Source organism: Dysidea avara, chromosome 7 (assembly GCF_963678975.1).
Source record: "Dysidea avara chromosome 7, odDysAvar1.4, whole genome shotgun sequence".
Classification (NCBI taxonomy): Eukaryota; Metazoa; Porifera; class Demospongiae; order Dictyoceratida; family Dysideidae; genus Dysidea; species Dysidea avara.
This window is the reverse complement of record NC_089278.1, coordinates 12,895,042-12,920,558: the sequence shown is the minus strand read 5'-3', so window position 1 is coordinate 12,920,558 and position 25,517 is coordinate 12,895,042. Positions and strand designations below refer to the sequence as shown.

General features: G+C 39.6%; 1 protein-coding gene across 1 annotated transcript in view; it reads right to left on the bottom strand.

The window, feature by feature from the left end:
• LOC136260327 (uncharacterized) overlaps window positions 1-25,417 on the bottom strand; it is a 34,791-nt gene extending 9,374 nt beyond the window's left edge. Inside the window, exons 1-10 of the mRNA XM_066054019.1 lie at window positions 25,256-25,417; window positions 24,859-25,080; window positions 23,960-24,043; window positions 22,183-22,473; window positions 20,925-20,996; window positions 18,107-18,214; window positions 15,812-15,904; window positions 10,118-10,417; window positions 9,544-9,774; window positions 1,786-1,917 (exon numbers count right to left, since the gene is read on the bottom strand). Of these exons, the coding sequence (XP_065910091.1) occupies window positions 1,786-1,917; window positions 9,544-9,774; window positions 10,118-10,417; window positions 15,812-15,904; window positions 18,107-18,214; window positions 20,925-20,996; window positions 22,183-22,473; window positions 23,960-24,043; window positions 24,859-25,080; window positions 25,256-25,307 (1,585 nt within the window). The 5' untranslated portion in view covers window positions 25,308-25,417. The remainder of the gene's footprint in view (window positions 1-1,785; window positions 1,918-9,543; window positions 9,775-10,117; window positions 10,418-15,811; window positions 15,905-18,106; window positions 18,215-20,924; window positions 20,997-22,182; window positions 22,474-23,959; window positions 24,044-24,858; window positions 25,081-25,255) is intronic.
• Window positions 25,418-25,517: the final 100 nt, after the last annotated feature.

Sequence of the window (25,517 nt, the reverse complement as noted above, 5' to 3'; positions counted from 1 at the left end):
GCCCATGCTATTAGCCCATGCTATTAGTCCATGCTATTAGTCCATGCTATTAGCCCATGCTATTAGCCCATGCTATTAGTCCATGCTATTAGCCCATGCTATTAGCCCATGCTATTAAAACCACTATCAATCATGAGATATTGATGTATAAAAGAAACAGGGCTAGTGTTCTTTAGTTCTTTTACCTATCAGATGAGTATGCCTAGGTGATATATATATATACACCCTTAGCACTCTAGTCTGTGACCCTCATGCTTCAGGTGTATATATCAGCAAAACCTGATGCAGTCTTGGTATAAGTGATACATACAGTATCACTCTAGGGACACTCACCTGATAGGTGAAAGAACTAAAGAAGCACTCACCCTCTTTCTTTTATACATCAGTATCTCATGATCAATAGCGGTTTTAATAGCATAGGATAGTAGCCCTCAAAATGTTATTTGTGTATCATAATGTTTTACATGCATAACGCCAGAAAAATTGTGGTTGTGGAATCTAGTTTATAGTTTTCTGATTTGTACTACAATAAGCCTACTAACTTCGCTATTGGGTTATTACATTAACTATACACAGGACTATAAGTTACTCACCTATTTAAATCTAGTTGTCGTTCTGTGGTCTACTCAATGGCTGACACATGGTGAGTAGAAATACACATCCACACATTGTACTGAAAATAGTTAGTTTACTAACTATCAACTAGTCGAAATTTGAACCTGGCCTAACTTATAAACCAAAACCCACAATTAAACTTTCCGTGTCACTCAATATAACAAATCTATCTTTAACTGGTTGGGCATCAAAAGCCATGAACAAACAATGTTCCCATGATATTGTCCAGGTAATATTAAACCCCAAGTGGTGCCTTTGAACATCCACACTAAAGTGGCATATGATATTATACAACCTCACTAGCCAAATGTGGGTTTGTGTCTCAGGGGCAACTACAAAACCCGTAGGCATGCCAGCGCTTGAATCATAAAATAACACGAAGGATACTAAGATGGGGGGGGTAAATTAGCTAACATTTCGAGGGTTGTAATTTTAACCATCAGAATTTTAAGTCATCTTGTCTCAGCATCTTACAAGCCCAAAGCAAAGATTATATATTCCCTATGCCCAAAGTCAGTATTTTGGCCACAAATAGCAGTCTCACTATAGCTCTTGAATGCTAGAGGTTAGTAGATAATATGACAACAGGATTATTACTGCTCTATAACAGTAGAGTATACATGTACAGTACTTTACTTTACTTGACTATGTATGACTGTTCTATTAGAGTAAATTTATCTGGGATCACAGATCTTGTATTCTTACATACACTATTGGGATAGCTTGAGATAGCTTATTCACCTGTGATATATTAACTGCAGAAAATTCTGTTTATGAGTTTTGCATTATATTTTTAAACTGCTGCAACTTGCCAAGCAGCTAACAAGGTATACTGTTTATGAAAAAATTAACAAGTTATACTCCGTATACCCTCAATTCAAGCTCTGAGGCATACTGAGCATTGGAAAAGTGAGCATGAGCTATATATGACATAGACATCCCATTGTTGTGTTAACACTAGCATGGTGTGGCTTCTTGGGCTACAACACACACTATCGTACATACTGACCTTATCATCTTGACAAAAATTAATCAAAATAAGAATTTGCTCACGCATGTGTGTGTGTGTGTGTGTGTGTGTGTGTGTGTGTGTGTGTGTGTGTGTGTGTGTGTGTGTACACAGCGCGGTGATAATGACAACTGTTGTAAAATACTTGAACCTTATATTACCTTTGGGATCAAGCATCTTGAGCTTCTCAGTTGACTGAAACACATTGGGCTTCTTAACATCATGTGACCCTGAATAACCACCATTAAGTGGTTGAGACGGATGGGGTTGGCTAGGTACCCAATGTCTGCCACCTATAGAGCATATTTGTCAAGGCTTGTCACAACCCAAGATAGAGTTTATGCATACAATAGTTTGAGTTTTACAGTAGATACACCACCCAAAATTTTGGTGGCGTACTTGTGCACAAGTAATGGAAAACAGTACACTACAGTACCTCAAGTAAAGCTGCATGAATATCCCAACATATTTGTAGCTATAAATACAAGTATAAGGAAAAATTATGAGTTTTAAGTTTGATTAGGGATCATAGAAAAAAAAGTAGTGAAACAAGGGAGGTCGCCTACACTCTGAAGATATATTAGTGGACATAATTTTCCTTATACTACTTTTTAGTAATATTATTGTGACTGGTGAACCCATGTGTACTGCATTAGAATGGATTAATACATTAAAGTTTCTCGATTTAAACCTTAATTACATCAGTGATGAAGCATTTGTAATACTGGCAGATGCCATATTATTTAATCAGCTAGAACACTTGGACTTGTCTCATTGTGAAGGAATGGTGCCAGGCTTATTGTTTTCATCTGAACACACACCCAAACTATCAATTACTGAAGTAGCCATTATATGTTCATTTTCAGCTATGTTACATAGCATTACAAATGAAGAACACTAGGAGAAGGACCTCTGCAATCAATCCAGTCACAACGAAAAACTCAGATGATTCCCGTCAAACATAGGGAAGCCATCACACAGCGCTACTGCGAATCAACACCTCACACTGTCAGCAAAGATAAATGGGACACAAAGGTAAGTCCATGAAGCATTCATTGTACACGTTTACACAGTATGTACAACACACATGTTTCATGGACTTTACCTGTTCATATAGCCACCCTTGTGCTTAACACGCTAGTCGAGCACCCAAAATGTAGTCCTTCATGGTGCAAGTTCAAAATTAACATGCCCAGGTGAAATCTGGGTCTAACCCGGATTGCTCTAACCCGGATTGTTATCTGGGTCAGCAGATCAAGGTCATTTGAGTCAGCAGTAGTGACCCAGTTTCAACTTTCAATGCTGGTTGTTACCACTTTTGTAGCACTGCATCTTCTAAAGTTCTAGGGCTGAAACTTCGGTTATCTAGAAAATGTGCTAAACAGGAAATTGAAAAAGTGCAAACATGTGGGATTCTTGCAGCATTTATCACTGTTTCTCAGCCACACCATATACATGTACACAAGGAAACGCAAGCATGCATGTACACACACAAATACATACATATATACACTTACACATACATACATACACACATACACACACACACATACATGCATACATACATACATACATACATACATACATACATACATACATACATACATACATACATACATACATACATACATACATACATACATACATAAATACATACATCCATGCATGCATGCATACATACATACATACATACATACATACATACATACATACATACATACATACATACATACATACATACATACATACATACATACATACATACATACATACATACATACATACATACATACATACATACATACATACATACATATGTAATAAGGCTCAATAATACTATGCCTATGTAACACTGACTTATACTAACTAGGATATTTATAACTGACATGAATTGTAGCTAATCATATCACTTTATTGTACGCATGCGTGTATATTTACCACTTAGACACGAAATAAGGTTGTGCCATTATTGCTCTGTTGACAAGTGCAGTTAATAGCAGCCCCGTTAATAGCAGCCCATGCTGCGACATTGGAGGTCCTACTGATCCCTGAACTAATTTTAATGTGGTAACTCTAATTTGCAAGCTAATTTGGCTATGGCTGAGGGAGGCAACTACTCTGAAACGCACTCAAGAGCTGAAGAAATAGTGGAGGACATTGGAACCATGTTTCTGACAGGGAAAACTTATCCCTTGAACACTAAGAGGATAGCTGCTGACCAAATATTTGAATTAGCTACACTATTGGACTTACTAAGAGGAGCTTCGGTGACAGAAACCCACTAACCAATTGAAGGAAGACTGTTAGAGAGTTGGGACATGAGCCCAGGAACGTGCAGGTCATTGTTCAACTGGAAGACGAAAGCAGAATATTTTTAGTTGACGAGTCTGGAGTTATCTGAGAATCCGGAAAGTCAACTTCCCGCCCACTTTCACCAGTAAGCATTATTTCTTCTTGCCATGAAACATTTATTGATAATAATGTATTTCCATGTTCCACACACCACACTCGGTCTCCAGTTTATAATAATGGAGACGACACGCTCGAGTTATGCAGTGCACTGCGCGAAGCGTGTTGAGCCAATGAACAACTCAAAGAGAAACTTTTGCCAACAGTCCACGCTTATAGACAAGTTAGTTGAACAACTGGACCAAGTAAAAGAAACTAACTAAAGAATACAATTAAAACTTTCTGAATTACAAGCGCCTAATTCTCAAGTGAAGAATTTAGAAGACGCGCTTAAGGCAGAGTCAAATAAGTCGAAACGTCTATGGATACAGAAGTGCGAACAGCTGCTTTCCCATGAATCAGAAGTGGAAGAGAAGGAGTTGGAAATCGCTCGACTACGTTCTGTGGTGGAAGAACTTACCTATGGAGGTAAGAGGCATAAGGAAAGGGGACCTACTGAACGGGAGGGTGAGAGAGTGAGTGGCCATGACCACTGTCCCAGTAAAACTTCCACTGCGCAATCAAATACCCAATCACACGATGTCAGTAGAGGGCGACGTGGCAAGGCACCACCCATCGAGTACTTCACTGGGGAAAACCCTGAGGTAACTTTCGATGAATGGCTACCCTCCTTACAGTGAGCATCAAATTGGAATGGATGGATTTCAGAAGAAACTTTAATTCAGTTGGCAGGGAATCTCAAGGGTCAAGCTCTTCAAGAGTGGAATTTGCTAGAGGACAGTGACAAAGTAGGCTGGCAAGAGGCAGCAAAAGTCCTACAGAGCAGACTAGAACATGGCAATTGTACTATGGTAGCCCAAGAGTTTCGGCATTTGCATCAAAGCACAACAGAGAGTGTTAATGAGTTCATAAGACAGCTGGAATATACCTTTCGTATTGTACATGGCAAGGCAATGATGGCAACAGAAAGTAGGGAAGCACTGCTACATGGTCAAACGCAGGAAGGCTTGCTACTTAAGTTAATGGAGAGCCCAGCAGTGTCTGGAGCCTTAGACTACAAGAGTCTATGTCTTGCAGCCAAGAATGAAGAGAAACGGCTGGCTGAACTAAGCAGAATATATGAATACCAGAGAGGGGACAATACTTACCTTAGTTCATAACAGAAGAAGGGTTTCCAGAGTGACAGAGCTTCACATAGGCAAGTCTATGATAAGAAGCAAACTCAGCAAGCAGGTACACAGAAGAGTGAAGGGGTACAGCAAGCTCATGAATACTCTCCTAAGTGTTGTAATTGTGGCAAAGTCAGTCACCTTGCCAAGAACTGCAAGGCACTGAAGTGAGAGAGTAGTGGACAGTCCGACAGGTATAATTCTGATTCAAACAAGAAGAATTCACGTCTGTGGCAGGTTGGCGCACAGAAACCAACTACTGCAGAAGAGAGTACTTCCCAGGTAGAAGTTACTGACTTACTTGAATCAGACTCTTATAGTGACTCAGATGGTGTAAATGCAGTACATGTTGGTACAGGTTCACGGTGTGTCAAGGTAGCAATACAAGGTGTACCCACATATGGTGTAGTTGACACTGGAGCAGACATTACTATAATCGGTGGCAGATTATTCAAGTTAGTGGCTACAAAGGCCAGACTTAAGAAGAAGAAGTTTCATAAGCCTGACACAGTTCCACGTAACTATAATGGCAAAGCGTTTACTCTTGATGGTAAGATGGATCTGAAAATTTCATTTCAGGGCAAGGACATGACTACTCCAGTATACATTAAGATGGATGCTAAAGACCAGTTGTTAAGTTGTATGCTGGCAACTCGGCATTGTTCAATATCATCTCAATGTGGAAGTGTGGAGAGGAGGTCATAAGTCACAGAGCACAAACCGTCAATCATCAGTAGTTGTTCCAATGGTAAGAGTCAAACTTGTACAAGTTACTCAATGTCTTCCTCAGCAGACAGCTTTGGCTAGGGTACAGGTAGAGAATGTACTGAGTGACCAACCTGTGTTACTAGAGACTAGTAATGGTTTCAGAGCTGAGACTGGACTGGAATCAGACTCTGCTGTGATTGTACCAGATGAAGATGGTTATGCTTACGTTACTATAACAAACAATGGTGGTTACACAGTCAAGTTGGATGCTGACACTGAGATAGGACATGTTGAAGAATTTGAGCCACACAAGGATGGCAAGTGGAAGAAGTCAGCAGTTCAAGTGATGGCTGTTCAGACAGTTAGTGTGTCAGAGAGGGGAGAGAAGCTTATAGAACTACTATCACACAGTATTGTGGGATCGGGCACAGATGATCAGCAGAAGGTGCGTAATTTGTTGTTAGAACACCATGAAGCATTTGCTCTTAGTGAGACAGAACTGATCTTAAGATTGACACTGGTGATGCCATTCCCAAGAAGCAGCCAGTACGCAGAGTACCATTTGCTGTACGCAATGAAGTTCAACACCAGCTTAAACTGATGGAAGAGATGGTGTTGTCCAACTGTCTATTAGTTCTTGGGCCAGTCCCATTGTGTTAATCAGAAAGATAGATGGAACTCTTAGATTCTGCGTGGATTATCGTGCCCTGAACTCTGTGACAAAGAAGGATACATTTCCTCTTCCTAGAATTGACAATTTGCTGGATCAATTAGGACAGTCTTGTTACTTTTCAAGATCTAGCTTTGGGTTACTGGCAGATTAAAGTACACCCTGATTCTCAAGAGAAGACAGCCTTTATTACACACAGTGGATTGTACAAGTCTTCAGCATTTCAGGAACGAGTACTTGCGGGATTGAATCCAGAGGATGGCCCCTCATTTGTTGCTGTTTACCTGGATGATGCGTTAATATTTTCACGTACTCTGGATGAACACCTCACTCATTTACAACTAGTACTGGATACAATCATTGAGGCAGGATTGAAGCTGAAGTCATCCAAGTGTAAGTTTGTTCAACAAGAAGTCAAGTACCTTGGTCATGTCATTACTCCAGCTGGATTGAAGCCTAACGCAGACAGAGTTGCTGCTGTGAAGAACACCACAGAACATTAAGGAAATTAGACAGTTTCTGGGCTTGGCTTCTTATTATCGTAGATTTATATAAGACAGTTTACCAAGATAGCTCAACCTCTGCATGCTCTGACATGTAAGAATGTAGACTTTGTATGGACAACAGAATGTCAAGCTGCTTTTGATGAGTTAAGAGAGAAGCTGATCAGTGCACCAGTATTAGTGTACCCAAATTTTGATCAGAGTTTCATACTGGAAACGGATGTTAGTGTCAGGGTCCTAGGAGCAGTATTGTCTCAGATCAAGGAGGATGGACAGACACATCAAGTAGCTTTTGCAAGTAGAGCATTGGCAACACCAGAGAAGAACTACAGCATCACAGACCTGGAAACCCTAGCTGTTGTCTGGGCAGTAAGTCACTTTCATGCTTATTTGTATGGTCATGATGTTGAAGTTAGAACTGACCACAGTGCAGTCAAGGCTGTCTTGGGCACCCCCAGTCCCAGCAGAAAGCATGCTCGTTGGTGGATGAAGGTTTACAGTAGTGGGGTGGGAACAGTTACTATTATCCACAAAGCTTGTAAAGAGAACTATAATGCTGATGCATTATCCAGGAATCCTCTCAATCCCTCCCCTCCTGAAGGAATAGAAGAAGGAGAAATGCAGATTGCAGTAGTGAGAAATAGGTATACAGCTGAGTCAACCAACACAGATATAGCTGATCTGTTGTCACAAGGACCTCAGAGTGATCAATTAACTTGTTAACTTTTTGGAGAACGGTATTCTACCGTCAGATGATCGACAAACCAAGAAACTTGCACTTCAAGGTAGTCAATTTGTACTTGTTGACAATATCTTGTAGTATGTAGACTCTAAGAACAATGGGAAGAAGTGAGTAGTGGTCCCCAAACAACTTCAGAAAGGTATTCTGGAGGAGAACCACAGTGGTGGAATGGCAGGTCATTTTGCCGTGAGTCATTTGTATGCTGCACTCAGTCGTTCATGGTGGTGGGAAGGAATGTACACTGATGTGTACAAGTACTGTCGTGGTTGCCCACAGTGTGCAACAGCTACAAGGGGAGGAAGGAAGTCCAAGCCGTCACTACATCCTATCACCCTTCCAGATTATTGGGGTAGATGTTCTAGAATTACCCAAGACTGAGAATGGAAACAAGTTTGCAATAGTCTTCCAAGACTTCCTGTCTGAGTGGCCCATGGTCTACCCAGCCCCAGATCAGAAGGAAATTCGAATTGCTTGTCTCCTAGCCAATGAAATTGTGCCCTTGTTTGGTGTCCCAGAGGCACTCCTGTCAGATCATGGCACCAACTTGTTGTCTTACTTAATGAAGGATGTTTGCAGTTTCTTAGGAATCAAGAGAACAGCATACCACCCACAATGTGACGGGATGGTCGAGAGATTTAACCATACATTAATAGCCATCCTTAAGAAACACGTTGAGAAGTTTGGTATGCAATGGGACAAGCGAATTTTGTGGGCTTACTGTAATACACTTCATCAGTCTACAGGAGAGAAACCATCGTATCTGTTATTTGGGTTTGATTGCAGATCACCCACAGAGGCATCACTGTTACCGACCTCACCCAATGGTGAAGTTGACATTACTGACTACTGAAGAGAATTAACTTTGTCATTAAAACATGCTCAAGAACTAGCAGCAGTATCAATACAGAAAGCTCAGACGAAATACAAGGAACAGCATGACAAGTCTGCAGCATCTACATCATTTTTGGTTAGGGATATGGTACTGGTTTACTTTCCCCAAGAAGAGTCCTGGACCTAAAAAAATTGTCTCTGCCTTGGCATGGACCATACAGGGTTATTTCAAAGAATGATCCGGATGCCGAGGTAGTCAAGGTTTACTTCTCACAAGAATATAAAATAAGAGTACACCAGTCTAGAGTTAAGAAATGTTCTCCACATTTCCCAAGTGGATACTATTGGTATGGGAATAAGAGACAAGGTCAGGTCACCCTCCCAAGGAACTAGAAGATAAAAATAAATATACATACCAGAAGAAATCAAAATGGTCGAGATGACCTTTAAGTTGAGAGGGGAGTGATGTAATAAGGCTCAATAATATTATACCTATGTAACACTGACTTATACTAACTCAGGATATTTATAACTGACATGAACTGTAGCCAATCATATCACTTTATTGTACGTATACGTGTATATTAGTTAGTTACCATTTAGACACGAAATAAAGTTGGTTGTGCCATTATTGCTCTGTTGACAAGTGCCGTTAATAGCAGCCCATGCTGCAACACATACATACATACATACACACATACATACAATATTTTTCTGGAACAGTGACAGTGGATCCAAATATTTGAAAAGGAGTGGCTTTCACCCTGAGGCATGGTAATTACAGTTACATGGGGTAGCTAGCTATAGTTATTTATGCTCCCCCCCCCCTCACTTGAACCATGCCTGTATACACACACATATACACACACGTGAACATATGTACAAACCTCTGCCTGGCCAACTACCAGTTTCAAGATTTGATGTTCCAGTATCAGCATGTGGTGGTGTACTATGAAAAGAGGTAATGTCATTACTCCTACTCCTCGGAAGTGATGAAGGTTTAATATCTTCTGTTGACTCCATATAATTTGTTGAGGTATTGTGAACAGCCATGCTACTGCTTTTGCTCCTGTGAAGATGTGATGTGTTCCTGTCTGCTCTCACTGCAGCCCATAGCTCTATATATGGTAATATTTATTTTCATAACACTCAATAATTTATAGAGCATGAGTAAGAATTAGTAAACATGCTAACAGATACAGTTGCTTAACTACTCTACATGTTTCGATAGCATGAAACATAGTTTGAAAATCATGGACAATTCCAAGTATGGAATGTGACAGACAAAGATTAAACTCAGGACAAATGAAGCATTGCTGCAAGTGATGAGTGCTATTAAGTAAAATACATGTGTACAAGAAATATGGCACTAGTGATAGTCAAAATTTACAAGATTTATTTTGTCAACAAATACACACACACACACACACACATACACACATATTACATGTATAGCCCGACCTTGTTGAAATTGTCTACACATTTCCAGCTTATCAGATCCAGCCACTTCTTGTAGGGCAGCAGCCACTGAAAAGAATATCCCTCTCTTTGCATTAACATCATACACCAACGGATAACTGAACAGAAATGCCAATATCCTCTGATTGACAGCTAAAGCAGTTGTTGGAGTAGTTAAGAGTTCAACAGCTGAAGCAGGCACCGGAGAGGGAAATTTCTGAGATATTTTCTCTAGAGTAATCATGTAGTCTTCTGGAAAACATGCCAGCAGCTGGTCATGGTACTTTTCAAGTATTGCAAAAGCTACATGAAATGAAACCTTCATCACTAATGTTGTATACATACGTACTACGTAGTGTTACATACTGAAATAGCATGACTGAAACTTTATATATGGTTTTCAATAGTGCTGGGTGGTATTGAAAATAGCAAATGGCATACCTTCCATAAAAAGTATCACAGTATTAATGTAAAAGCCATTGGTATTAAGGTAACTGCCATTTACCTCAACAAAAGCACCAAATACCCATCATGGTAGCTCAGCAAGCCTCATTACCACAAACAAACTTGTTTACAGAGTTTGGTTAGATGGCTACATCACCACTTGCTTACAAACATTGTCACACATCTGGTTACCTTCTAAATATGGGATGAAACAAGCCCACAGGGAGGCCATAATGCCCAGATGGTATGGTGGTATTAAAAGAAACAGGCAGTATCAAAACCGGTATAACTTAAATATTAAAGATTACTAACAAAAACGGTACATCGACCAGCTCTAGTTTTCAAATTACTTTGATGTGTGAACACTTTATTAGAATAATTTAAGGGATCCAAGCAGTGAAAAAAGAGATGACTGGTGGTATTACAGCACAGCTTGGTGGGAAAATCTCTACATTGACATGTTATACAGTAGCAATTATTCAATACCAAAGTTGGGATTTTCCCACCAAGCTATGTTGTAATACCATCATTCATCTCCTGTTTCACTAGCTTTTATCATTCGGATCCCTACTTCATTTTTAATACATCAATAGTTTTTTTTTTGTTATAGCATACCGCTATACACATATGTGACTGTTCTATTAGGGTGACTGCTGTATTAGAGTATCTCAAGTCAGCCTTTCTACCAGGGGGCATGTCACTACTGTAAATCAGGGAATTCATCATCATAAAATTTTCGTTGCTGGCTATATTGACAAAAATATAAACAACTAATTATTTTTAGCTAAGAATAATTTGTGCATACAAATAATTAAGACGCTATGGTGAACAACAAGGCACAGCACTAACTAATGATATTGCCTCAAGATTTTACTACCAGACAGCCTTTAAAACTAAAACTATACATAGAATGACTTCTCTACCATTAACCGCCTGTTTTTGTTGCTGACAGCAGCAGTTGTTTGTGTAAAGTGTGGACAGAGTGTAACCTCACGATGGATGATGTCCTAAGTAGAATCTCAAGTGATCATGTACTAGGAGAAGCTGTAATATCACATTTGGGCCTGAGTCTCGTTTCCTTAGAGACAACCCATGTGACAGTCGCTAACACCTCATCCGATTTGTTACAGAGTGCAGTAAGCTCTCAATTGGCTTCCGGGTCAAGCCAATCTGTTGTGTATACATCAAACTCAGTAATTACTGAATCCAACAATATACTGGTTAGCCAGTCTGCCAGCAGTGAGCGCCCACTGGTTGTGTGGGTGCACAAGTCTGGAGCCAGTACGAATAACCCTCTGGCTACACGGGTGCATCAGAGCAAATGAACAAACCCCAAATGGGGGCATCAATTAGATAACCAGAACAATGTGGGTCCATTTGACTTCAAGTATACAGCACAATGAATACACGCTTGTAGCTCAGTTGGCCATTACCAACTATATAGAGAAGCATTTCAGGAAAACACTTGATAAAGTAAGTAGACCCAAGATACACAAGGAGCATCCGGTTCCAAACTCGCCAGCGACCAAAGTGCCCAAGGTTGATGGGTTTATTAATTCCCAAGAACAACGATGCAGAGTTGAAATCTGCGCTGTTGAAGGTGTGTGTGGGCCAATGGCATGCATGTGGTCAGAGTTGATAGATGATGACCTGCTCAGAGACCCCGATGCTGCGTAAATGTTCACGGTGGTCCAGCATACGATGGTGGTATTGGGGTTTCCCAGTTTCGATGCTCAAAGATTTTGGCTGCTGTCAACACATCACTTGTAAAGTATGCACAGAAGCCCCATCCAGAGAGTGGCAAGTTTTGTTTGGATTTACAAAGTACCTAAAAGACGAGGTGGAGACCAATTCTTCACTTGCAGTAGTGCCCTTATCACAGCATTTTCATCCCTACAACAACAACACTCCTACTCGCCAGTCTACCACCATTTGTAGAACCAAGCTCTGTGCATGCAGCTAGACAAGGAACAGTCCACGAGCCTTAAAAAGCTGAGGTAAGAAATCTACAGTAATGAAAAAAGGAGATGTAGTACCTGTCTGCAAGAGTCGAATGCACTTAGTCAGGTGCCTTATTGTGGTGCCAAAAAGCGGAGGTGGGTGGCACCCATTAATGGACTTGAGAACACTGAACCAGTACCTCAGTCCACCCCATTTCAAAATGAATACGCTATACATGGTACCCAATGTAGTACAGCAGGATAGCCAAAGACGGTACGAAGGATGCCTATTTAACAGTGCCAGTAGCAATAGAGTTCCTTGTCCCAAAACAATAGCAAGGAGTTCCTCCAATTTCAGACACTGCCATTTGGACTCTGCACCACTCCATATGTGTTCTCAAAGATAACAAAACCAGCAGTACAGTTTTTCCTGAAGGGAAGGTAGTTCACAAAGTTGTGGAGAGTCGCCACACCCGTATTTCAGATCCTCGAAAAGAAACCACCTCAGAGCAATGTTTACCTGTGCAGAAGTATAATACAGACTTCATTTCGCTTTTACTTCTTATGTAAAAGCCGCTTTTACCATTATTTAACAATTTTGCTCACGTGGGTGGGTATGAACAAACATAGGTAGATAGGTACATACACACACACACACACACACACACACACACACACACACACACACCACACACACACACACACACACACACACACACACACACTTTTATGAAAACAATTTCAGTAAACCAGGCGCATGCCCACAGCCAGCCTTTGGCCGGCTGTGGGCACGCACCTAGTTTTAAAAATAATAATAAAACAGCTATATTGAATTTTAGGGACCCAAACGATAAAGAAGTAGTGGAACAAGATATGAATGATGGTAATATAACATAGCCATGTGGGAAAATCCCTACATTGATATTGAACAAAATAATTGTCATGACGTACCAACATATGGATTTGTCACAGAGCTGTGTTATAATATCATCACTCATAACTCTTGTTCCACTACTTTTTATCACTTGGATCCCTACTTCATTTTTAAAGTTACTTAATAACATCACGTGATGTGATAGTGTACTAGAACAACATACACAATACTATATGGTTTGACCAGAAACTACTTTACAACAAGTACATGAAAAAATTTGGAATTTTCAACTAGAGTAGGGACAATAGCACATCGATGAAAAGTACTGAAACAAGTTGGAGTAGTCCATGATATTAAATCACAGTAAAACAATAAGAAGTGTTATATCCCTACTGTGCTCAAGATACCATAACGGAAATGCACAGTAGGGACATAACACTTCTTTTGTAAATAATTTTATTATGGCTGGTGAACCCACACATACCGCATCTGACATGGTGCCGCACGCTCCAGCCCCTTATCGTCTGAAAAGTAAACTATCCATTACGCTTCGTTGTCAGCTATGTTCAACCCATTGCAGGGCCGGAGCTTAGAGATTTTGAGTGGTCCGGCCATCCATGGACTGCAATGAAGGTCATAGTCATGCACACTACTCAGTTTTATTGATCTAATAATCAGAGATCATCTGCTTTGGAGTTTGCATGTGCTATAAGCACACACAGCATGCTAAGCTAGAGGGGTCAAGGGGCATGCTCCCCCAGGGAAACTTTTGAAAATAGATGCTCTGAAATGGCATCTGAAGGCTATTTTACATGCAAAGTCTCTTCTTTTCATTAACATCAATGGTAATTTTGTGCTACATTACCAATTAACTGAGTTTCATATCTGACTATTATAACTAATAGCTAATTTTATTTTCATGATGTATATATACAAAAATTTCTCTACGTGAAAGTTTAGTTTTAGATTGTAACTGCATGCTAATGCATGACATGCATGATCAAATAGCTCAATGTAGTGTGCCATGCAGATGATTCATTGGGTATTATTAAGACAGTTAACACAGATGCAATGGCTTAGACTATAAGCTATATTCTATACTGAATGCTTTATTAGAGTATCACGATGACTGTTCTATTAGAGTATATTTTGATGACTGCTCAATTAGAGTATCTCGATCTTTTCACTAAAATCAAGTCGGCCAATTCCAGACCGGCCGGACTGTGGGCTCTGACCCTGACCCATTGCACAGCATTTTGAATCAAGAACTGTTCATAAAGCACCTCTGTAATCCACGCATACCAAAAGAAAGAAATTGTGCCGCGTGCCCCAATTAGATTAATTATTGTATGAAAAGTGAAGTATCCATTACACTTCGCTGTCGGCAATGTTCAACCCATTACACAGCAGTATGAATTAAGAACTGTTCGAAAAACACCTCTGCAATCAAAATAGCACTATGAAAAATTCGGATGATTTCCGTTTCGAAAGGAAGCCATCACGTGCTACCACCAAATCGACCCCTTTCGCTGTCAACCCCTTTCGCTGTCAGCAAAGATGAATGGGACACAAAGGAGGACACTGGTAAGTCCATGAAGAATTCATTGTACGTACTGTGGTATGCCAAAAGGCACCTCTCGGGACGAAGCAACGTTGAACAATGAAAAAATCAAACCCGTAACCTTAGCTGTTATTGAGTTACTCTTGTTGAAGGCATCAGTCAGTTACTCAGTTAGTAGAAAATTCCGTTAAATAAAAGAAAATTATATTCCATAGCCACTTGTTGAAAGCATTTCGAGTCAATCTGAAAACTTATTTGGGCTTAGTTTTACCTAACCAGTACTGCCTCATCGTTGTCTGGGAAAATTGAGGCTGGTTTTTGGGTGATGTTATTTCGTGGGCCACGCCTACTCCTTTGTGGTCCCTACTATACAGTACTATCGTACTGTATGATACCTTCATGGCACCTTGGCAGCATTGGTTAAGTATAACCAAGCCCATAAGTACATTTACTGCAACCTGAAAAGCTTTCAGCAAGTTGCAACAGTATGAATTTTACTAGTAAATTTTCTTAACTAACTGCCTGACTAAACAATGGCTAAGGCTATGGGCTTGAATTTTTCCACTATTGGATGTCGTTTCAACCTGACAGGCGTGTTTTCGCATACTGCAGTATGACCAATGGACTTGCCTTTGTCCTACTTTGTGTTCCATTTCTTTTCACTGACAGAACAAGACATTGATTCACAGTAGTCATCAATGGCTTTGTGTATTACATAAAAACAAAACACATAAATGATCCAATGTTTTTAGTAAGCAGTACTAGGCTAGCTTCACATATCATTCATTCATGGTAATATATATGTATATGGATATCATGACAGTACGTACCATTTCACCAATATTTATATGTAACTATATGTACACATATTATCTTACTATTTGGTCTTGACATCCTTAATGTGCCAAATTTAATATAAAATTCTGAATGAGTAAACTTTGATATAGGAACTCCATGATTATTACCAAGTTCTGTAAGATAATGACACATTGTCAGATACACATAATTATATACAATAATTGCACAATTAAAATGTTACACGTGAAAAGTCATATAATGACCTGAAGAACAACTTGACTCCAGTATTCCAAAGTATCACCAAGAGTACATAGGCTTGCTGAGAGTACACAAAAGCAAGTGAGGGAACACAGGTAAAAAACTAATGAAACAAGGGAGGTCTCCTTCACCTAGGATATACAAGTAGACATTTAATCCCTATACCCCGCATGACTGGATAAGGGATTAAATATACACTTGTTTATCTGCAGGTGTAGGCGACCTTCTTTGTTGCATTACTTTTTTCCTGTGATCCCTACTCGAATTTAAATTTTTTAAATTTTTCCTTGTAACATAATTATACTGGTGAACCTGTGCATACTGCATGAAAAGAAAGAATGGCACTATACTAACTTTCACCTGAATGCATGCCCCACCTATCAATTACTGAAGTAAACATTACACTCCGTTTCAGCTACGTTCAGCCCATTATACAGCATTACAAATAAAAAACAATACAAGAAGCACCTCTGCAATCAATCTAGTCACTATGGAAAATTGGACAATTCCCATTACAAATGTAGGAAAGCCATCACACACACTACTGCAAATCGACACCTCAAGCTGTCAGCTAAAAGAAATGGGACACAAAAGTAAGTCCATAATGCACGTGCATTGCATGTACAGTGGATCCTCAGTTATCCAAACAGCTTTGTTCTTTTAGTTAGCCAAAAGTGTTCAGATAAGTGAAATTGTTCGGATAACTGAACTTCATCCAACTACTCTAATAGAACAGTCACATTTGGCGTTCGGATAATCTAGGTGTTCGAATAACTGAGGTTCGGATAAGTGAGGATCCACTGTACTGTCATATGCCAAAAGGCAACTGTCGGGATAAAGCAACATTTAACAGTGAAAAAATCAAGCACCATTATTGTGTATAATCAGTCAACAGAAAATTCCACTGAATAAAAAAAAATTGTAGCAATCTATTGAAAGCGTTTGAGTCACACTGAAGAAATTTTTGGGCTTGTTTATACCTAACCAATACTGCCAAGGTGCCATGAAGGTATTGTTTTAAGGTGATATTTTTGCCAAACTTTCCTGATTCCTACTATCATACTGTATGATAAACCTCCTCACTCATGTTGGTCTCCAGTATACAGTATTCTCTAATAAAACAGTGGGATTATTTGATAGTTACTAGCAGTTAGTACTTTTTCCATGACATGTGATACCGAACTATATATATTAGGTGAATTAGCAAATTTTAGCTGCGTTTGCCAAAATAAGATCTCGCCAATATATTTGCCTATGGTCTCACATGACCTGAAAAGAGTCATTTGCCAAATTAACAGTCTGCTAATATGTTTTATATACCAAACTGCCACCCACCAATCAGAACAAGTATAAAGCTCCAAAACAAAAACTAAATTTCTTTACTCTTTACACAAGCTACTTCTAATCAGAAAGTGCTAATTTATTATGAGAACACACAAGAAGAGGCTAAGAGCATATAACAGGTTGAACTCTGAGCACTGCAAAATAGGTAAAATTAAAAGCGTAACAGAAAATATTCAAATGAAGTACTAAAGACAGCTCTATTAATAGCTCAAACTGAAAGCCATATGTTGTTGTGGTAAGGAGTTTCAACTCTTTAATTTGATGAAACATATTTGATAATTGGAGACTTGTACTAGCTACCATGAATATCAATGAGTGGCTATTGGTGTTGAACAATCCAACAAAAATATACATCTACATTGATTTATGGTACATACTTCCGCACTTTTTAAATAAAGTTTTACTTAGTACATATACACCTTCCAATTACAGTGGACCCTCGGTCATCTGAACCCCAATGTGTCTCAGGTAATGATAAAAGTGTTCAGACAAGTGAATTGCTCAGATAACAGAAGCCCATACATTAAGTTTACATACAGAGCTCTGTTGAAATACTCTAATATAACATACATTTGTACTCAAAACACTCTAATAAAAGTCATTTCCAATTTCAGATAAACGGGGGCTGAATAACTGAGGGTCTTCTGTAATATGCTGTAATAGGACAAAGCATACATTCAATTCTGCCTGTGACACGACATTGGAAGAGCAACAATTAGAACAGGCACAGTAACATATCAAATTAGAGCAAAGCACACTTTATTATACCTCACCTTTCACTTTGTTTCCACAAACATGCAACTGTCGCTTTTGTGAGTGTGTAGGGGCAATAGCACAATCAATCTTCAGTGTACCATCTCCTACTGGTACAGCAGATGAAGCTGTAAAATATACAACTTATAGCATCAATACTACAAAATTATTAGACACCCAAGTTGGAAATCATCCACTAGTACTTGTGTATGGAAAAGAGCATAGAAATAGGAAGTCAACTGTAATTCAAACTGAATTGAAGATAGTGACAGCAGGCTAGGCTATACATGCAAGTATCTCAGTTAACCATCACATACCATGTCAACTGCTCAATACCTCAAGTGTAGTGTTTCCTTTAAATAGCCAGCTCCACAGTTGAGACTTCCACAAAGCCAGGTTTTATATTTGCTTAAAAATGTCTTTGACAAATATACATGTATTGGCCTCTGCTTACACTGTTAGAAGGCAAGAAAAATGAATTATCACAAGTTAAAAGTATTACCTGCATTCATTAATAGAGTTTTCTAGTTTAAACTACATTGCGAGGGGTTTTCTCTCTATTGTCATATTGATGTAGTCACACATAAAGACCCGTGTACACAAGGACAAGGACACACACTACACACACACACACGCACGCGCACACACGCACGCACGCGCACACACACACACACACACTTAAACTTGAAGCCAGCCAATGCTGTCTACTGCTATAGTCAAGGACAAGTGGCTCAATGTCTTGTGATCTTTTTAAAAAACGATGGTGGGTGGTACAAATAAAAGGTTTGTCTAAAGGTGGTGCCATCATCACATGTTGATTAAGTCCCTCATTACAAAGCAAATGCCTGGTACGATCTTGAGCTTCCTTATACTGTGATGATTCACCTATCCCACACTTGTTCAAATCCCTTGTCCCTCAAACAAACCTTAATACCATGTACAGAATAATTCTGAGGAAGCCAACTAAATAACAGTTTCTTTGGGTGCCTTGTGTCTGGAATTCTAATAATATGTCCCAGCCTTCTTATCCTATACTGTGTTAGTCAGTCACCAATACTCTCAACAATGCCAAATCGGTATACCAGCTAGCCAGCTCAGAAGTACTCCTTCCACCGAATAGTTCTACTAATATCCAGATGCAACAAATGTATCATTGTTGAAACCTGTCCAACTTAACCAAATCTTGTGTTGGGGTGGTGCACCATATAACAACATTCTCAACACTATAGATCAATACACCATCCCTTTGGTCTACAACATCAAGTCTGATGCAGCAAATACAGACTTCCCAGCTGAAACTGCATTTCCATACCTGCTGCTTGACACCAACTAAGCCATCTATCAATTACTAATCAAAAGTACATACAGGATAAACAGAGTGGGAGCAATTGTACAGTATATACCCCTTGACGCCAACCATTCTAAACTGAGGTTCCACATCAAACTGTCACTTCTCCCATCCGAAACAGTATAACAAAATAGTCCAATATTGGCCATTTGGCCTACCACAACATCAGGCAATAATAGACCATTGATACCACCAGCCTTCCTTTCCCACAGCAAATCATCCAAGATGTTATCCATATCAGGAGGCTCAGCTAGCTCAATTCTCAACAGTAATTCCTCTACAGCATCAAGTACTGTTTGCTAATCACATTTAAAACCCAGTGTTCTTTCCAAACATACACCCCCTAATCACATATCATTGTGTCTGTTCATCAGCGTTCTCATCATATACATCTCTCAACAGTCAAGTCTTACGATTCACAAACTTCTGCACCAACTCCCCATTATGTAAGAGGCCAACATTAAACCTCTTCTGCTTATTCCTGAAGACTGAATCAAGCCTCAGAGGAGCACAAACCAACCTATGATCAGTCCAACATTCAACTGAGAAAAACACTACAACATCAGTGCAATACTGTCGTTGCGAGTGGCTAATCAATAGGTAGTCAATGCAATGCCATACCTTGGTTTCTGGATGTTGCCAAGTACACTGATCAAACCTCTCCTTGCAAACCTTGTGTTTATTATACAAAGCTCATTCACTGTACAGAAACTAGGCAGATGTTCTCCATTTTCATTCAACTTGCAAATGTACCCCTTACTTGTGGATCTGCGTCTTCTCCATGTCCAACTCTTGCATTAAAGTCTTCTTGCCAGCAAAAGATGATCAGGAGGAGTTGAATTGATCACAGCTTGCAGATCATCAAAGAGCTGATCCTTAATCTCCACAAGTGCACAATGGGTTGGGGTATAAACACAGTTGTAGATGAGCAGATACAATCCGTAAGCTAATGGGAGACCAAGTTTCTCCTGAATCCCTCCATGTTACTCCTTCACCACACTGGATAACACCACCAGACTGAGGAATACTACAACCTGAATGAAGCCAACTGCATAAACATCATCACCAAACCACATGGTCCCACTATACACCCACAGGAAGCGTTTCAGTTCTTGTACCAGAAACTTACGTTCTTGTCAACAGATACTGGATGACCCTTAGGCCAAGCAATAGTAGTCTATATAGTACCATCCATCTCTACAAGGCTTCTAATATTCCAGCACCCCACAAGCAAAACCTCGCACGCACGCACGCTCGCACGCACGCACGCACGCACACGCACACATACACACACACGCACTACACACACACACACACACACACACACACACACACACACACACACACACACACACACACACACACACACACACACACATGCATGCATGTACACAACACACACACACACACACACACACACACACACACACACACACACACACACGCACACACATATTCTACAAAAGTACATGTGTATATAAAATACGTACCAACTTCAGAAAGGCATGCGAAGTGTTCTTCACCAACAGGTGAAAAATTCTCCACCAAATGTTCATTAGTTGCTGAAATAAGAAAACAATAACCAAATCATCCACATACATATCACTGCAAAAAAAGTATAATTATGTTACATGTGTACACATAATACTCTTGTGAATATTAACTGGATCTTAGCTAATCATATTCATATGTATCAAAAACTACTCATAACATTATACGGTTCTTGTAAATTTCAAAGAAGGGTTTGGGGTTGTTCTGAAGGCATTTTTGGGTTTAACTATGCCTAGCCAATACTGCCAAGCTGCAGAAAGGCAGGTTTTTGGGAGATATTTTTTGGGAAACCTCCATGATCCCTGTTATACCCATACAGCATTTAAACCAGGCCACTACAGCTGACCTGGATGGAAAACCAACCAGAATAATTAAAACTGAGGCATGTGCCAAGAGCTACATTTTGAGTGCTCGACTAGCATGTTACTAGGTACAAAGGTAGCTATATAATAAAAATTAAGCAGGTAAATTAACAGTATTAGTCAGTGGGCATGGTTCCACGTAAGTTTGCAGATAGCAAGATATGTTTCCTACAAGTGGGTGTGGCTTTGCGTATATCTAATACACTGTAATTACAAACAGTATGACACATTCCTGATATTAAGGTGGGTGTGGCTCACAAAAGAAGCTGGTCTGCTGCAAGACTAGACCACATGTCTCATACAATTACAATCAATTGGTGGGCATGGCTCTACATAAGCCTGTAGGCAGCTATAGGTATGGATTCATGTATACCTACAGACCGATAAATGGGCGTGGCTGCACATATGGCTGCAGACAGTCATCCTGATAAGTGGACGCAGTTCATCCTGATAAGTGGAAGTGGACTACAATTGTTGAATCATCGAATTCCAACTGAACTATCTTGATGGTCTTATGCAGTTTACCAAAAGCTCAAATGGAAATTTTGTTTATAGCTAACAATGGTTAACCATCTTACGTAGTATATTATTCTAATAATTACGCCAACATAATCGAACAACCTTTTATTTAGAATATAATTACAACGACACCAACCAGCAACAGTTAAGCTCAAAACCTAACAATCAGAGTAACTGATACAGCCTTGATGGTAGACTATTCTGTTCAGTACAACTAGTGGAATGATCATGACAGCTGACTGTTATGTTAGAGTTGGGTTTCTCCCAGGGTCGCACATAACATTAACAGTCAAAAGATTCATAGATTCATACTTACATATTGGCCTCTTCTGGCTGTACTTTTCCACTGCTTTCTTTAATTCCAACTCTTCAATTATCATCATTACTGTTTCCCAGAATTTTGGAAGATTTTTATCCTTTCTGAGTTCAATAAGCAAGTAATTCAACAGCCCTTGGATGCACATACGACGGCTGGACTGCTGCAATATCTGAGCCTCAAAACCTCCAGGAACATTGTATCTTTTGATAATAACAACTAATGCTCTCCTTGGGTTTGGTGGAAAACTTTGGTAGAGTAGATAGTAAGATCGTTGAAATGGACAGAAATCTAAGGGAAATATTTAACCATAAAGTGTTCACGTTCTTAATGTACTCTTAGACTTGATATGCAGAAAATGAAAGCAAATACAATCCAGATCTGCACACTAATACATATATATGTGTATGCACGCATACTAACATATACACACACAGGCATGCACACTCTCACACACACACGCACACACCAGTGGCGTAACTAAACCCAGGCCTACCCGGGCCTAGGCTCGGATGTATAACCAATAAATAAAAGAAAGTCTTCACATCAAACTATGGACAGAGAGGCAAACTCTGTCCAATTAATCCAGCAAATTATTCCTCTACTCTGCCTGTCCACAACACTTCACTCAGCAACGTAACGAAGGAGGGAGACATGCTCAGTTTCTCCACGTGCCAGCTTCTTCAGTGCTATTCTCTTCAACACTTCCACTCACTCCATTTAGCGAATGTGTGATGCAACAGTTAACAAAAAAATTGTCAATGCTTGAGATAGCAAGTAACGAAAATATTAGTTACTCACAATAATTATGGTTTTATTTTTAGACTAGCTTACTCACGTGATAGTGCATTTAAACAAAGGCGGTTGATCTTCTGCAATTGAGGTTTGAGATAACACTGATAAACTGTACTAAGAGGTGATGAATTGTTGAGAGAGTTGGTCTGCTACGTATATATTAAAGTAGAGGGGATTACTCAGAAATAGAGATAAGGAGTCAAACTGGAATCTTGAGTGGTAATTCACTAAATTCAGTGGACAAAATCAGTGTGGCCAGGAGTGCTTAACGTAAATAGCTATAACGCATTATAATAAGTAATTCTATACTGCCAGTGAGGTACAGCTCTACTTGATCACAGATAAATATGTTGGAGTACAGCCAGTGAGACACGTGAGACTGAGATGAATCTTGATCTGTGGTGGTGACATTAGATAGTAATTTGTAATAAAGCAGCTACTTAGATATGATAAGTTAGCTAATACTACACCGTATGTTGGCTACCCATCACTGGGTCATTAGCTTCTTTGTACAATCGTGATATTAAGTGTTCCGTATGGGGTGTGTGTCACCCCATCACCTTCCGGTTAACTACACCACTGATTGTACTAGGCCCTGGTGTCAGTCTGGTTCTAGTTACGTCACTGACACACACACACACACACACACACACACACACACACACACACACACACACACACACACACACACACACACACACACACACACACACACATTATACACACAGAGATTACAGCCCAAAGAATTCTGGAATACTTGTGCATCATGGACATTCTTAAAGTCTAGTGGACACAAAATCATCTGGGGTAGGACTACTAACCAACAGAAGGCTGTGCCAAGTCACACAGAATCTGTGAAGTCACGGAACCTGAATTCCTAATAAACCATATATAGGACTAGGACATTCACACATATACATACAAACACTATTGTACAGACAACATAACTAAGACCCATACATACACATTATTTGTCACATACACTTTTCCTTGGATAACATATAATGAATCAGCTTTGCCCCATACACATCAGTCGTTGCGGACGGTACCAACTTTGAAACCTGTGCTGTTACACAAACAAAAAACATAAACATTATATACTTAACATTCTTAATTGCTAAACAGACATAAACTCAAATTGCCATTGTTTTAAAATTTACTTTTTTTGCTTACAAAGTATAACAATAGCTGTCTAAGTAGCAGCCTAATAAGCCAAACCAGACAATTTTCAATTCACAAGCCTTGTATAGGTTTTCCTACAACCAGAAACACTTGTGTAAATGCCAAATATTGTACTTAGCACAATGTTATTGACAATTAATTGATGACACACACAATCAGCAACTACTCCAAACAATGAAGGTTTGATGGAGCTAAGAATCGGTGTATTGACGACTGACTACTTGGTAAATCTGCCAAACCATTAGGCCAACATCTATTAATTCCTTGTTTCCTGTCCCCAAAAGAACATTCAGGGCAGGCAGTTATTATTATTAATTACCAAAATTTTATTATTTCTGAAAATCATCAAAACACTGCAATAACATGCATCAGATAGCCAGCTGGCTGCCTCAGTGAAGAGAAATGAACCATCTGTATGGTCAAACAACCTGCAAAACGATTGGCTTTGCTTGTGAAACTTCAATAAACAATCATATTTGTGTGCTGAGATATGCTAACTTCATAGACAAACGCTGGAGGCACACAAATTACAATATTTCCAATTATTTATAAATGCCAATTACAATAATAATTACCAATGCGGGCGACAAAACTGGATGCAGGCGGGTGACAGGAAACAAAGTATTAACAAATGTTGGCCTTATCTACCATTGCTAATTTCCCAAACCTTACTCTACAACAGAGGCTCCACCTACATACCATGGCCTGAGATTTGTTGCAGAGAATTCCTGATGACTGACACTCTTACAAGATGGTCTACCACACTGCACATGTTATAACTGCCATCTACACCAGTACACTGCTTCAATGCTTGCTGTACAGCTTGTGGGTTTTGTAGTAGTACATCAGAAAAGTATCGAGATATGTTCAAGATGTCTCCTTGAATGTTGCTACTTGTAGAGGCAACATGGCTGTTCTCATCTATACAACACAACGTGATACATTAAAGCATGAGAGCCTGCACGCCAGGTGAGTCACGTTTAAAGTATTAAAAAGTATTAAATAAAAGGTTCAAACATGAAACACCAGACTATTTCTCATTACATCAGTGAGCATGGACCATACTTCCCAACGTGACAATATTACGGAAACTTACCCTGCAGCACAGCGCTCTTGTTCTCTCTAGCGACGATGTTGTGAACACTCATCACACCACCAATTCGCTCAACACGTAGTCACTCACTCGGTTAGTTTCAGAAGTCAATCACTACGTCAGTTTCACCCGTACTTGTTCAAGCCACACGGCCATCTTGCTGGTTAATAAACAAGGGGGAATAACCAGGGATTATAATGACGTCATACACAAAGTATAATGTAAGCTTAATGCATGCTGTCTCATAGTGCAGCAAGTCTGCATT